Source organism: Sorex araneus, chromosome 10, assembly GCF_027595985.1.
Source record: "Sorex araneus isolate mSorAra2 chromosome 10, mSorAra2.pri, whole genome shotgun sequence".
Lineage (NCBI taxonomy): Eukaryota > Metazoa > Chordata > Mammalia > Eulipotyphla > Soricidae > Sorex > Sorex araneus.
The window spans coordinates 50,796,025-50,812,291 of NC_073311.1; the positions used below are offsets into that span (position 1 = coordinate 50,796,025).

A 16,267-nucleotide genomic window follows, 5' to 3' on the forward strand; every position below is an offset into this window, starting at 1 on the left:
AGCACTGTAATGGGAGTAACCCAATAAACCTAAACTACCTGAGGCTATGTAATCCTACATCTGTGTCTGCGTAAGAACCTCTCCCGCAGGGAATGCAGCTGACGCTCAGGGCCTTGCTCTTCCTTGTTTCAGCGACTCTCTGAAGCCTGCATTTCCTACTTTTAGGCTGAACTGGCTTGGAGACAATGACTTTTGCTAACCCGCATTACAGGAGCTCCCTATCTGCTTGTCTGGACATGACCTTTTAGTATTGAGGGATATTTCCTCATTACCCAACCTGAACCATCCGCAAGGGGAACACGACCGCCTAAAAAAGTCCCGGTCTTCAATATTTATTCTCACTCTACCTAGGGAGTGATGTATCTAGAGATTCCAGCGAGAGTCTCTATCTTCTGCAGTAACCCTGAGGTCCTGCTATGAGAGGGTCTGGGCTAAGATGTAGGACCCTAGAACATCCCAAAATCTACACTGCAGGTGGCAGGTGAAGAGAAATTAATAATCCAACCATTCAGCAAGGTGGAGAAGCATGAGTTCATGGATCATGGAGAAGTAGAGAGAGGAAACTCATCTCAGCGAGAGCAGAGTCCAAAGAGGAACCAGGTGGGAAGCAGAAACTCACACTCAAGGGAGAACGAAAAGGGAAGGATAGAAATCTGTGAGTGACTTGCCCAGAAAGTGGAAGAAACAGATGTGAGTGAGGAGGACCACCAGGTGAGCATCAGAAGACACATCAGGTCAATTTTGAAGGAAAGTGAGGAGGAACAAACAAGGAAAGAGGAATTAGCCTCCAAGCCAACCAGGTCAAGAGATTTAGGAGTTGCTCACCAGTTGAGGAGAAAAGGAAGAGGTGAGCTAGGGAAGAGTCACCTGCAAGCAGAGAAGCCCCGGATAGGGAGTTCAGACCATTTTTACCTGTGAGTCCAGTGGGATCTGAGAAATCATAGCACTGTAGAACTGTAGCACTGTTGTCCCGTTGTTCATTGATTTGCTCAAGCGGGCACCAGTAATGTCTCCATTGTGAGACTTCCTGTTGCTGTTTTCGGCATATCAAATACGCCATGGATAGCTTACCAGGCTTCACCATGCGGGCGGGATACTGTGGGTAGCTTGTGAGGCTCTCTGAGAGGAACGGGGGAATCAAACCCGGGTGGGCCGAGTGCAAGGCAAACACCCTACCTGCTGTACTATCACTCCAGTCCTAAGAAATCATGGCCCCAAATAACACTACGAGGGAAGAAGGGACAGTGTGCTGTGCTACCGAGTTTCCCTGAGGAGACCAAAGGCAGAATAGGGATAAATTTTATGAAGAAAAAGAAAGTAGAAGAAAACAGGATCTTGGAAGATGAGCCGAACAGGCTGACCAGAGAAGTGCATGTGTGTGTGTGTGTGTGTGTGTGTGTGTGTGTGTGTGTGTGTGTGTGTGGTTTTATCTTTCCGTTTCCCTTTGTTCTCAGTAGCTTACATTCCCAACATTTTTCCTCAGCACCGTTGACTCTGGGAGGGCGGGAAAGTCCTGGCTCCAGGTGGTCTTATCTCCTCAGGATAAGAGACCCAGCAGTCCCCGCCCCTCAGGAAACTCTCTCTGGGAGGATACTGTGTTTTGGTGTTTTCAACCTTGGACCTGGGACAATTTCCCTCTCTGGGTCAGCATTCTGGAGAGTTCTGTGGGCTCCTGTGTGACAGCACTAAATATCCCCCGCCCCAATGCCTGCTTTGACATGAACAACTAGGAAATTTTTTCTTAAAAAAATAAAACAGTCAAAACAACAACAAAAAAATTATGCTCCCACTGATATAACTCCACCTCCCCAGAGAGAGAGAGAGAGAGAGAGGAAAACACGGACTGGCAGCATCAGACTTGTTAAGGGAGGAAGATCCATTTAGCCAAGTCATTCTGTGAAGACACTTCCAGAAAAGAAACGCCATGCAGGATGAAGACGGATACATCACTTTGAACATTAAAAAAAATCGAAAACCAGCTCTGGCTTCAGGTAAGAATGTCCAGGACCAATAGTTCAAAAGTCAATGCCTCAATTCTAGCTTCTTCTTTTTCTTATTTCCCCCCTGCTTGTGACAATATCTGGTATCTAATATTTTTGTTTGTTTTTATTTTGGGGTCACTCCCAACAGTGCTTAGGATCACTCCTGGGAGATATGGGGTACCATATGGGTTACTGGTGATTGGATTGGGTTGGCCTCACGCAAGGCAAGTGCTCTACCCACCGTATTATTGCCCTGACACTGGAGTCTAGTTTTATGTGACTATTTTTACAGCACTTGAATAGCATCTATGTAGACTCAGCATGACTTGTTTAGAACATAAAGAACAAGAGGAGCATCAAGAAACACTGACATTAAGACTCATAGTTTCATGCTGGAGTAAAGAGAAAACTAAGATGGTTAAGGTTCGAGAGAATGTTTGGAATCTTTTTTAAGTGTCTGCAGGGGCTGGAGCAATAGCACAGTGGGTAGGGCGTTTGCCTTGCACTCGGCCGACCCAGGTTCGATTCCCAGCATCCCATATGGTCCCCGGAGCACTGCCAAGAGTAACCCCTGTGCATCGCCGGGTGTGACCCAAACCCCCCCCCACCAAAAAAATAAAAGTGTCTGCAGGTGAGATTCTTCAGCTATGGCTGATGAAAGCAGTTATCAATAGAGAGACATCACAAAATGAAACAGTGACAAATACTCCAAACCTTAACCCAGATTACATTTTGACTTAGAGAAAAGTCTGCTGGGAATGGGGTGGAATTGTGGCATAGAGATAGATTGTATTGACTGTGGGTGAACTCCAAGGCAACGCAGTCAAGATTTGCTGGGGAAACTATTTATGTAACTTGGGACATCTCAAGAGGGTTGTAACTGCACTGAGGCTGCCCCACGGCCATGCCTCCACTGCCTGCTCCTGACATTTGTGTTGTATGTCTACAGCGGACCCTGCTTCTTCTGCTTCATTATGGCGTGTGATGGCGTTGATTCTGCTGTTCTTGTGCTTGGGGCTGGTTGTTGGGATGGTGGCTCTGGGGATTATGAGTAAGTATTAAATTACTGCTGAAGGTTTTGCTCAGAGCATGGCATTACCTAAGGGTCCTGGTGTCTTCGCTGAAGATTTGTGGCCACTGCTTGACTTTTTGCCTCTAATTCAAACAGCCTAGACCAAGCTTCCAAGATATTCTCAGTAAAGGACAACTTTGGTCATTTCTTCCCCTCTTAGATTTTGAAGGAAGAGGTACCCCCTAGTTTTGCTTCGGGACCCAAAGTCACTCCTTGTGGTACTCCACTGTGACTTTCTTTACAACACTTGTATAACATCTATATAGACTCAGCATGACTTATTTAGAATATAAAGAATAAAAAGGGCAGAAGGGAACATCGACATTAAGGCTAATAAAGTTTCATGCTGGAATATTGAACTGATGGTTCATTGTCTGGGCTGGTAGTGGTGGCTGTCACCAGTGCCACTCCTGGTGGTGCTGATGCTGGTGGCGATGCAATGCCTCACACATGCCAAGAAGATGCTCCACTCCCTTGAGTTATCTCCCCACATCTTAATTTGGGGGCTTTTATGTTTGGTTGGTTTTTTTTTAAATCTGTTTTAGGGGGCCATACCCAGCAATGCTCATGGATCACTCCTGACTTTCCACTCAGTAATTTCCATGCAGAAATTACTCCTGGTGGTGCTCAGGGGACCATGTAATATGTCAGGGATTGAGCCCAGGTCGGCTGCATACAAGTTGAATGCTTTACCCACTGTACTCTCACTCCATCCCCACCATTAGATTTTTTTTTTAAGTACAGAAAACCTTATTGTCTGTGACAAGTAATGGAAACAGGGAGAGACAACAAATAAAGGTTGTTAAAAAATATTTTACCAGGATTAAAATGGATCTATATGATTTTCCTTTATATAATCTGCATATTTTCAAAAATTTTTTTCTTATCCTGAGTATCTTAAATCCAGTCAATATAAAATTTGTTTGATATCACAAATATGTCCTTTTAGAGGTTTTGTTCATTGTTTTCCCTCTTCTAAAGATGTTCTTTGCCAATTTGTTTAATGTTTAACTTCACAAAGAGACTTCATATCCCTCTTACCTTATAAATAATTTTTCTTCCGATAAACCTGAAATGCCTCCAACCTCCCATTAGCATCTGTGGCAGTGTTGCTTGCTTATATAGTTGCTTCATTTTTCATAAATATTTTAGAATCCTTCATTGACCATCATCTTTTTTCTTACTTAAACATGGCAGTAGGAATATATGAGACATAAAATAATAAAAGAAGCCAATCTCCTCTGTGAAATTTATTTAGAATACATTATTCAAGGGGGCCTAGAGGGATAGCACAGCGGGTAGGGCGTTCCCTTGCACGCAGCTGACCTGGGTTCGATTCCTTCGCCCCTCTCGGAGAGCCCGGCAAGCTACCGAGAGTATTTCACCTGTACTTGCATGTCAGAGCCTGGCAAACTACCCGTGATGTAACCGATATGCCAAAAACAGTAACAAGGTGATTCCCTAATTAAAAATAAATAAATTAAAAAAAAATAAATAAATATGGGGAAAATTCAGGATATTTTAATATAGCTTGATTTATATTACTGTAGAGTGAATAAAATTCAATGATTTCAAAGTGTCATTTAAAAGGAAATCCCAGTAGAATATCAATAAAATTATGTAAAATGAGGATATTAACAGTCATATATTTCTAATGCCTTGACATGCTTTCCACATTTAGAAAGGGCTTAATAAATTCAGACTAAAATATGTCTTTAAAGGGAAATGCACATATATATGTATCCATATTATATCTCTAGTAATGTATATATTTGTTTTATTTTGATACCTAGAGAAAATATTTCATGCCAAGTTTTATGGCTACAGTTTTTTTTATTAAACATTAAATCATAATTTCCTATAAAAAAAAACAGTAACAAATCTGACCATGGAGAGATTACTGGTGCCCGCTCAAGCAAATCGATGAGCAATGGGATGACAGTGATATAGTGTGATTATTCAAGGGAACATAGTCACCGCCAAGACACTCAAGACACACTATTTTATATTGGAATATTTTCGTTCGTGATTGTTGTTTCAAGTAGCTCAATTATTCTTCTACATAACTCCAAGTTTTCAGTTTTCCTTAGTTATTAATTTGCTTTTTATGATCGCTCTACTCTGATCCCTTTCCCACATCTCTCAGGCTAGTCAGCACATGAATAGTCTTAGTAAAATTAAAGCTCGTTAGAAGAACTTTGCATCACTCTTATAATTCTAACAATGAATTCTTATCCAACTTTGACTCTAGCTGTCACACAACAAAAGTATCTACAAACTGAAAATGAGAATCTCTCAGGAACCCTGTATCAACTAGCAAAGAAGGTCTGCCAAGATTTAATAAATCAATTAGATCCAAAGGGCATTTCAAGTAAGTATGGTTTGGTAACCTTTTCTCTCAATCTCTAGAGTCGTTTGGTGATGATCACCGAGCCCTGATGTACAGAACCCTGAGATCTGTAGGAAATACTGGCTGGACAGGGAAACATAAGTCTGATTTAGAATGAAGGGGTTTCTGTGTTTGGTTCTTTCTTAAGGCCATAAATGCAGTCCCTGTGAGAAAAACTGGAGATATTATGAAGATAGTTGCTATGGGTTCTTCAAGCGCAACGTGACCTGGGAAGAGGGTAAGCAGTACTGTGCTGACTTGAATGCCACTCTCCTGAAGATCACCTCCCAGAATGCTCTGGTAAGATAGTTCCATGCATGCTAGGCACTATTTTTTTTTTTTTTTTTTTGCTTTTTGGGTCACACCCAGCGATGCTTAGGGATTACTACTGGCTTTGCACCCAGGAGTTGCTTAGAGGACCATATAGGATGTCGGGGATTGAACCCGGGTGGACAGAGTGCAAGGCAACCCACTGTACTATCACTGTACAACCCACTGTACTATCACTGTACAACCCACTGTACTATCACTGTACAACCCACTGTACTATCGCTGTACAACCCACTGTACTATCACTCCAGCCCCGCCAGGCATATTTTAAGGCAAGATATTTAATGCCTAAATTTCTAATAATTTCTAATAATTTTTATTTACATTTTATATAAGTTACAATTTACAAATAAAATTACAAATTTACAAATAAGTTTACAAATTTGTAAATATATAAATTTTACAAATAAATTATAAAGTTATAAATTATAGAGTTACATTTACAAATAAAGTTATAAATTTACAAATAAATAATAAGTTAAAACATAAATTAACATTAGTAATAAGGGCAAATATAAATTGAAATACAAAATCCAAGGGGGTCACGGGTATATTTATACCTTCTCATCACCACCACCATAAAACACACACACACACACACACACACACACACACACAGGTACCACTGGGCGTAGCACTGGGTCCTCAGAGCAACTGAGCCTGACCCTGGGTATTGAACCATCCTGCTTACTTGGCCAAGTATTTCTGGAAGTGGTCTCTGCACCCCATGAACACTTCTTGGGAGGTCCCTCAAAAAAAAAAGAGTTTGGACAACATACAAACAGATTTGAAAGTTGTACAATGCTCAAGTCAGTCATATACTACAGAATTGCTAACGTTGATCAGCAACATTGACTTACACCTTCTTAAGAGCTGAAGTTCAAAGTTGTGGGCCAGAGATGAGATCAACCCAATGGCATTCATAACATGGAGTGTTCTATTTGCTCTTACTTCTGAGACATCTCATTAACTCTTCTTGTAAGTTCATCTTCATAGAGAAAATATTTTGAAATATAAATTTTCTTTCTAATTAGGCAAATGCAAGAAGGCCCTAAAATCACAATTCCAGTAAAAGAGATTCACTGAAGGCATAGAAATATGACTTGAATAATTACTCCAGGAGGCCAGGCTACAGATTTGCAATTTGAAGATTAAATAATATAATTGGGGGAAAAGAAAACTTGAATTTTGGGCAGAAAATACTTTCAATAATGATGTATATACTGTGGGTATGTTTTATTTGATTTTGGGAGGGGCCTCTCAAACAATCTCCTATCGAGAAACGTTTCAGCATTCTTTCCCAACGGGGCCAGTGGTTCAAAGTGGGACGGGCAGACACAGGGCAGCTTAGGCCCTGAAGTACCAGGGATTTCATGGACCACGTCCGTGGTGCTCCAGAATCTCTAGGCTACAGGCAGTGGTGCCTAAAAGACCATGTGCTTCTGGAAATGCACTTTAACAGCTGCATTACCTCCCAAGAGCTGTGGATGTAGTTAAAGAAAGAGCAACAATTATCAGAATGTGTAACCTGTGGCCCAGACTTGAATAAGCAATGAAGAGTGACTTCCACACAACATCTGCAATCTGCCAGAAAATGTGGACCATTCATTCTGTGTTCTGCATGTACAGTCAAGAAGCTCATATTATTTTTATTCATAAAAGGCATCCATTTTTATAAAAATCGTGAGATGCATAAATAATTGATTTTCTTTAAATCTTGTTATCCACAAATTGATGGATTGGCTGATTGATTTATTCACTGATGCAATAATTGTGTACTGGAATTGTTTTGGAATTCAAATCTACGTAATTAGTAAAGCAGACATTGGAAAACTTGCTTTATAATGCTTATATTCTAGTTTGAGTTATAGGCAATTAAGCAAAGTAAGTTGAAACATGTAATCAGAATAAAAGTAGATGCATGCTTTGTTTTGGAAAAAATAGCATAAAATTGTCTCCTACCCAGTTAATATATATCTATATGCTCAATTTTGTAGTTAGGTTAAGCAACGAACTTAAGTTTAGGGTAAAGTAGGGAACATTGTTTCTTCAGCAATGTATTTCTGTTTAGATCTTCCTTCACTACTTGTTTATCATTTTTCTAATTTAAGAGTCATATTTATTACTCTATTGGGGACAGTGATCTTCAAATGCTAGAAAATAAGTGTTTAGAAAGGTTAAAATATTATACACTTTGTACACAATTTTTTCTTTGTTCAACCTTACTTTAATTCAAATTAGCCAGCTATAATTAATACTGACATATATTGTAACTTTCAAAATTCAGGTTCTTATCAGTGAAGGACCCCCCTTTTGTCATGATAGGAAATATGACAACTTTTTAACCATTATTTTTATCTGTGTTTGCACAGAAATATCTCAAAGGCAGAACCAGCCTTATTCGTTGGGTTGGATTGTCCCGTCCAAATTCTCATGAAGCCTGGACATGGGAAGATGGTTCCGTTGCCTCTCAACTCATGTAAGTCACTGAACACTCAGGATGCAAAACACCTTCTATTCCTGAGATTTCCTGTCTTCTGGAGTGCAAAGAACTCAAATGCTGGGGGGTGGCGCTGTACCCTGCAATCATGCAAGCAGCAGCTGAGTTACTATGCCCTTATCCTAACAAGAGGACACTAGTAATAAGACCATTCTACTTTCTCAGTTTTCTGATTACTCTGCCCGACACCTAAGTCATAATTCACCTCTATTTCCATTATTTCCCTTGTTCATTTATACTCTCCACTTTACAACGGGAATATTTAATGTGTGCACACAAGTGCGTCTGTGTTTAGTTTGACCAGAGTCTCTTTATATATTAGAAAAAATCCTCCCCCTCATTATTTTATGGTTACACTTTGTTTATTTGAGGACCCTTTTGACTTTTCAAAATTATTTTTCCTTTTTGCCTGTCCCAGGAGTCCCAAGCATTAGGCACATCAACATCATTCACATGCTGGTTCTCATGTTCTTGTCATGAGACTTCCTTCTCCTACAGATAATCTAGACAAAGCATAATCATGGCATTATGAATTAAAGAGTGAGAAGTTCAATCGCCAAAAAAAAGTTCCTTTGCTCATCTTGTGAATAAAAACTCTACCATCTCTCCAATTAAGATGTAAACTTATAACCACAACTTGTACAACTTGCTCATTACTTAAAATGTTCATCTACTTATTCATTGTATGTTACTAAGTATTTACTCTGCATAGAAGCCAAGTGTACTGCAAGTTAAGCTTATTCACAGACCATGAGCTTCTCTCCTATCATGCACTTCCCTGTTCAGCCATATTACAGTCAAACCATTTCCTCTATTCTATTTGTTTTAAAATATTATTAAAGACCCATGATTGATGGGGATGGAGCAATAGTACAGAAAGTAGGGCATTTGCCTTTCACGCAGCTGACCTGGATTCAATCCCCAGAACTCCAAATGGCCCTCCAAGCCTGCCAGATATGATCCCTGCACGCAGAGCCAGGAGTAAGCCCTGAGCACTGCCAAATGTGGCCCCAAACAAACAAACAAACAAACAAAACAAAACAAAACAAGAGAGCCATGATTTCAAGTTACTGATAGTTGTGTTTCATGCATACAATATTCCAGCACCAATCCTACCACCAGTGTCCTTTTCTCCTCACCAGTGTACCCAGCTTCCTTCCCACTTCACTTCACCCCGCAACTTGCTACTTTGGCAGGAACGTTTTTTAAGTTTGGTTGTTGTAGTTTGGACCTAATGTTTTTAGTGCTATTGACTCGGTGGTTTGGATGTATAACAACACCTCTCCTCTGCACTACCATCACACCTGAGGTGCTTGACCCTCCCCTTCCCCTGTCTCTTCCTGTTTGCCTCTTATTGCCTCCCTGCCCCCAGGATTTCTTTCCTTCTCCACCCTATTCTCAGGGTAATCGAGGCCTCCCTCTTTACTGCATTGCATACTCTGGTCTGGTTAGTCCGTATACCACTGACAAGTGAGATCCCCTGTGTTCTTTCCTTCTTCTGGCTTGCTTCACTTAACATGCTATCTCTGTGCTTTCAGCAAGTCAGACTTGCTTTCTTTGGGCCTTCTAGACTTGGTGTTTCCTTCCAGAATGCTTTCCAAAACTCCTTGATGGGCTCCCTCTTGTGGCCCAATTCTGTTTCAACATCCCGGTGTCAATGAGACCAATGAGTCCAAGTACCTCAGTGAAATGAGCCCCTCTAGCCCCAAGTTCATCATATAAAAACTGCTTTGTTTCTTCATAAATTGTACCACCCTAACATTTTTGTCTACTTTTTGGCTCTTACCAAGAGCCCTAATTATAAACTTAATTTCCTGATAGAGCTGATATAGTCATAGCCACCCTATTATTAGTCAGAAAATAGCTTTAGTACTGTCACTGTCACTGTCACTGTCATCCCATTTCTCATCAACAATTTGCTCGAGTGGGCACCAGTAACGTCTCCATTATGAGACGTTGTTACTGCTTTTGGCATATTGAATATGCCACAGGTAGCTTGCCAGGCTCTCCGAGAGGGGCAAAGGAATCGAACCCAGGTCGGCGGCATGCAAGGCAAACACCCTAGTCGCTAGGCTATGGCGCCAGCCCATAACTTTAATACACAGTTGGTATTCAAAGGTAGCTGAAATTTAAATTAGCAAATATTTTATCTTTGTACATGTGCTATATTTTATCTATGACTATAGACAAAATATAATCACAGGGCCAGAGAGATTGTACAGTGGTTCAGGCACTTGCCTTTCATGAGGCCATCCCTGGTTTGATTTCTGGCACCACATATGGTCCCTAATGTATTGTCAGGAATAATCCCTAAGCTAGAAGTAAGTCCTAAGTACCACCAATGTGGCCAAAAAAAGCTCTTTAAAAGTAAATTACTTGAGACTAGACAGATAATAAGAAAGTAGGGAGCATGCCTTGCATGCATCTGACCTTGGTTTGATCCCCAACACACCCCAAGACTGTCAAGGAGAGATTCCCGAGTGCAGAGCCAGGAATAAACCTTAAGCACCACTAGATAGGATATAAAAATGATAGAAAAGAAAAAGAAATGAATGGGAAGGGGAAAGGGTAGGAAAGGTGGAAGAAAATAGGGAAGAAGAAAGAAATTACGATACAATGTGCCATATTATCTTTTCTACCCTATAATACAAATCCCCAATTCAAAACATTTGAATCAACTTCTTTTTATTGAGATCATTCTCTTACTGTGAAGCTACTCACCCTTAGAGATCCCCAGTCTCTTCTCTTTTTCTTTCAGAAGCCTACCCTTCCTTAAAGACAAAACAAAAGTACATTCTTCTATGAGAAGTCGAAAAAGTATTTCCCATCATTTTAGATTTTTTTATTTCCTCCTCAAGACTCTTATTATAACTATTATTCACTGACTGCTTCATCATATGCTATATTAAGTTTCAATTGAGCTATCCAAGTGTATATACTTAATATACCTAAGCTGACTGAAAATTTCTCAATTGGCTATTAATTTTTTACTTCTTTTCCCTCTGTTTTTGCTTCCATTCTGCAGCAAAATGCTATTCATTGATTGTTGGTTACTTAACTTTCAAAGGAACTCATTTTGTGTTTTTTATTCACAGATTTGAGCTTTCTGGAAATGCAAGAGAAAATATGAATTGTGCCTATTTTCATAGTGGAAAAATTCACCCTGCCTTATGTATGAACAAACAATATTTTATGTGTGAGAGGAAGGCTGGCATGGCAAAGTTGAATGAACTACTTTAATATGAAAAGGAAACCTTGATGTTATAGATAAGTGCTAGACTGTGCAATAAAAGTTCTGGATTAAGGAACAACGTAGCCATGAAATTCCTTACTTCTCTCTATTCCCTTTGAAGTCTTCTTTACATTATCGTTCCTACAAATGCAATTCAAGACCCTTCTTTACCTATCATTTACTTATTTCTTTATGGAGACGATCGACACTGAGCAGTGCAAGGAGCTACTCCTAGCTCTGTGCTCAGTAGTCAGAATTGGCAGTGCTTGGTGAACCATGCAGTGCCAGGGATGGACCCAGGGTCAGCTGCATTCGAGGCAAGAGCCTAAATCCCTGTGCTATGTCTCTGATTCCTATTTTCCCGTTTATTCTCAGAGATGACTTAATTTCTTTTTATATATCCAGAAAAAAATCTCCATATTATAATTTCCTTTCAAATTACTCTGTTTCCATTTTTTTTTTTTTGCCTAACCTTCAAATCCCAATTCTAGCAATGTAATATAATCCACTGTATTTTCAGGCATGAGCAAATGCATTTTAAAAGGAAGCATGGAAGATTAAGTTTAAATTGACTTATACAGAAAGTCTCTTGCCCACATGCCTGGCTGCCTTCCCCGGGGCCCCTCGGAGGGGATGGGCTCCAGCTTCCCTCCCTGCCCTGAGCAGAGCTCCCGGTGGCCGAAGACCACGGGAATCTAGCCACAGCCATGCTCAAGGCCCCTCCCCACATGTTCGGATGGGCCTCATGCATGAAGGTACGGGCAGAGGAACCAGGTATGTGTAATCCCATCAACAGCAAACATCTAGAGACTTAAAAGAAAGCTTCCAGAAGCACGTGGACACAAAGCAGCCACACAATATCTTATAACCTACTTTTCCTTCTGGGAGAAACTTGCAAGCTACTGAGAGCTTCCTGCCCACATGGGACAGCCTCACAAGCTTCCCATGGTGTATCTATATGCCAAAGCCAGTAACCACCTGACTCTTACTCCCCTGACCCTGAAAGAGCCTCCAATGCAGCATCGTTGGGAAGGCTGAGAAGAGAAAGGTTTCTAAAATCTCAGGGATAGGACGAATGTAGAGGTTACTGAGACCGCTTGAGCAACTCGAAAATCAACGGGATTTCTTGATCATGATTGTGATGACTTATACTGTGCATAATGTCTAAGTTTGAAAGCCATAAAAAAATAGCTAAGGGGCTGAAGTGATAGTGCAGCAGGTAGGGCGGTTGCCTTCCATGCGGCCGACCTGGGTTCGATTCCCAGTGTCCCAGTTAGTTCCTGTTCATAAGAAATGGAAGGGAATTGGCCTCCCATTGTATGAGAAGGGCATAGGGAAACACTCTGATCTGTATCATACTATACAAACATAACTTTTACTTTTCTCTTCCAAATTTACCTTTGTTTCAGACACAACCACAGAAATTCTCTGTGCAAAGGAAGAAAAAACAATTTAAAAAATCCAAATGAAGGATTTGGAAATGAGTAAATGCTTCTCAATATAGGCTCATAGGCAGAACAGCACATAACAATGCTTTATCTACTCCTTTTCCTGACAGTCCTATACTGGGTTTTTCTGGGTAACATGGGAAGTATTTATAGAATATGTGGAGAGGAACTCCTTAACAGGGTAGCAGACAAAACTCTGTTCATTTTCCTAGCTTCTCTGAAGGTATTCTTTTCTCTCAAATTAGTGGTAATACAATATATAAACATAGTTCTCAAAATCCCAACTGAAGTTTATGTAAAAGACAAATATCCATAATACTCTGAAGATCAAGGAGGCAGACATCATTACCACGTCTCCATCAACTCCGATGCAAGTTGTTTTTAATATATTCTGAAAACACTTAGAATATGCTCCCTGAAGTTCTCTCCGTAAAACTTGTTTTTTCTCATCCATGGGTTTAATGCTATATTTACAAGGCATTTGTGAGGACCATTTAAAATTAAAACTATACATATAAAGCATTAAGCAGAATGCTAAAACATGATAAATACTTGGTAAATATGCATTGCTTTTATAGCTGTGTGCAGTAATACTGAATGCACTAAAGGCCATGACTCTTTATGTTGTTTTAGATGATCATGAATGCACAGATTTGCAGGGCTGAGGAGAAATTAAGTGCTTTTGATTTAAAATCTATTCCAAATGCCTCAAGAGTTTGATTTCTAAGGATTGGCATTATCATTTTCTTAAGAAACCAAATTAGGGGTGTGGGAGAGATAGCACATCAGGTAGAGCATTTGCCTTGCATGTAGCCAACCTGGGTTGGATTCCCAGCATCCCATATGGTCCCTTGAGCACCACCAGGAGCAGAGCCAGGAGTAACCCTTGTGCATCGCCGGGGGTGACCGAAAAAGTAAAAAAAAAAAAAAAAGAAACCAAATAGGAATGACCTGGTTTATATCATTCAAAATAATTATAGATAATTTAGAAAAATTTAGATTTTTATTTTTCCCAAAGATAAAAAGCATCTATTTTTATTGATGGTATAATCAAGTTTAAAGAATAATATTTTAGTGTAAGGCCAGACTCACTTAAAATGTAAACCAATCTATCTGCACCCACAAAAATTCTTTATTTGATACTCATATGAAAAGCCTCTAATCCTTGGAATAAGAATAGCAGTAGTCACAAAAAGGCCAGATTTTGTGACCAGACCAGCTGTTTTCAAATACTAATTCTTTCACTGATCACATGATTAAACTTCAATAAAGAATTTTACTTTTCTAAGCTTCAATGTACAGTTAAGCATACTGTAGTGACAGTAGGTCTGATTTCACAGAATTGTTGTGAACATCAAAATGAATGAGGTAAAAGTCCTTTGAAGCAGAACTTGGAATATATAAATGATGTAGAATAAGTTATATTATTTAAACACAGGAGCAAACCTAAGGAGCATATTTATTTTTTAAAGGGATAGTTCAATGGTGTATCCTAATAAACCCATCAGAGAAGTCTACTCTGATAAAATTAGATCTTTCTGAGCCTGATATTTGGTAGGATAAAATCTTGGAAACATCCAGAAACCAATGACAATCTACTGAACTTTTCTTCCTATGTTCCCAACATTAGTATTAATGCATATTTGCTATTCCTATGAATGCTTCTTCTTTTACTCCTCAAGATAGAAATCATTCTGCCACAAATGTGTGTTAATGCATGTCATTTTTCAGGTCAGAATCTTAAGTCCCTTAAACATCATAGGAAATATTTTGGAGACTTTATTGAATACTTTCATTTCCCTCTTAGGCCCTTCAGGTCCCTATCTGTGTGAGGGAGACAGAACTCACAGGAACTGTGTTGTAAAAAACTAAGGCTCGCGGAGGGGTGAGTGCACTCTCGGGCTCTCCGGGCGGCTCTGTCTCACCGCCCACGTTCGGTGCCCCGGAACCCCTGTGTGTGCTGTCAGTCAAGGGCAGGCGACAGAAGGAAGGAAGAAGGCCAGACTGGTTGCTCGATCAGTTTATTTCATTCTCTCTCTCCGCTTCTCTCCCGCTCTCAGTCTCTCTCTGGATCTGTGGATCTGACCCCCCAACCCACTCTTACAGCCTAGTTAAATCTCCACAGCATGAGGGGGTTGGGGCGTATACATAGGTGTGGTCACCATCAATAGGGTAAGGTTCCTTTCCCTTAGGGGACTCTTCTCCTAGGACTTAATTCTCTTTCAGCAGGAGGATCCACCCAAGGGCGGAGTCCCATGAATGTGTTTCTCTTCTCCTCAGCCAGCAAACATATAAGAATTCATAATATTAATCATTTTGTATGGACACAATAAGAAATGCATTAAAGCTTATAGAATTGCTCTCCAGGGGCCGTCTCGATCTCAGACTACAGTGCTCAGGCCAGATCAGTCTTTCCTATCCCTAGCAGGGTCCTACTCTCGTCATTACTTTTGGATCATGACAGTATTTGTCTACGATCAAGCTCTTAACTTATAGTTAAGAATTAGGCACTTTGGTCAGGCCCATCTCAATGCCAGAGTAGCACATAACTCACCGCTTGCCCTGGATCCTTCCCGTCCCTCATCGGGACCCTGCTTTTGGGGTGCTAGGAACTGAGAGCAACTGAGGCTTAAGTGGAGAAAACAGATGCCCGGGAGGGAATAATATTCAAGGCCAATTAAATCCTAAATTACAAAAATATAATATTGTCTTCTTGTGTCTATACAAAACAGACATAGCTTTAAAGTAAATTATTCAAAAGGCACAAGAAGAGGAGAAAGGCAATATTAACTTATATAATAGAAATTCAGTATCTTAGGAAGGTCTGACCTTACAAATTAGCAGAGTCAGATTAAGGGAAAGCCGCAGATTAACTCTTTTGGGGAAGAGAGCACGGAGAAGTGATTATAGCTAAACAAAGGGATGGGAGAGATTCGGGAACACCTTGATGTGTGTGACTGGGGTAAGCCTAAACTCCGGGGAAAACCGGGACAAGCTACTTGTGGCAAGGAGAGAAAGGACAAAATAATGTCATCCTACACTGTGTCATTTAGCAAACTTGGTCTGCAGTTACTAGAGTTGCTAGCCAGTTTAGCATTGAAGCATCACTGGCAGTGATTGGAGTTACAGGAGAGAGTATCCAGGATATTCATTCCCAGGCTCTCTTCCTTCCGAATTCTGGATTGGTAAAACCTGAACATTCTATATTTCAGACAATGGTCCCCATCACAGTAGTCCCAAAGTTTAGCAAACACCTTCCCTCTTAGTCATTTTGTGGATAAGTTTGCTGACACATAGTTCATGCCCCTTTATCT

The 16,267-nt window shown here is 40.3% G+C and overlaps 1 protein-coding gene across 1 annotated transcript; it reads left to right on the forward strand.

Annotated features, from left to right (window-relative positions):
• Nucleotides 1–1,869: 1,869 nt before the first annotated feature.
• CLEC1B (C-type lectin domain family 1 member B) lies at nucleotides 1,870–11,513 on the forward strand. The gene is made up of 6 exons (XM_004621756.2): nucleotides 1,870–1,991; nucleotides 2,932–3,033; nucleotides 5,306–5,425; nucleotides 5,592–5,743; nucleotides 8,146–8,252; nucleotides 11,369–11,513. Exons 1-6 carry the CDS (start codon nucleotides 1,925–1,927, stop codon nucleotides 11,511–11,513), a joined length of 693 nt encoding a protein of 230 aa, XP_004621813.1. The 5' UTR covers nucleotides 1,870–1,924.
• Nucleotides 11,514–16,267: the final 4,754 nt, after the last annotated feature.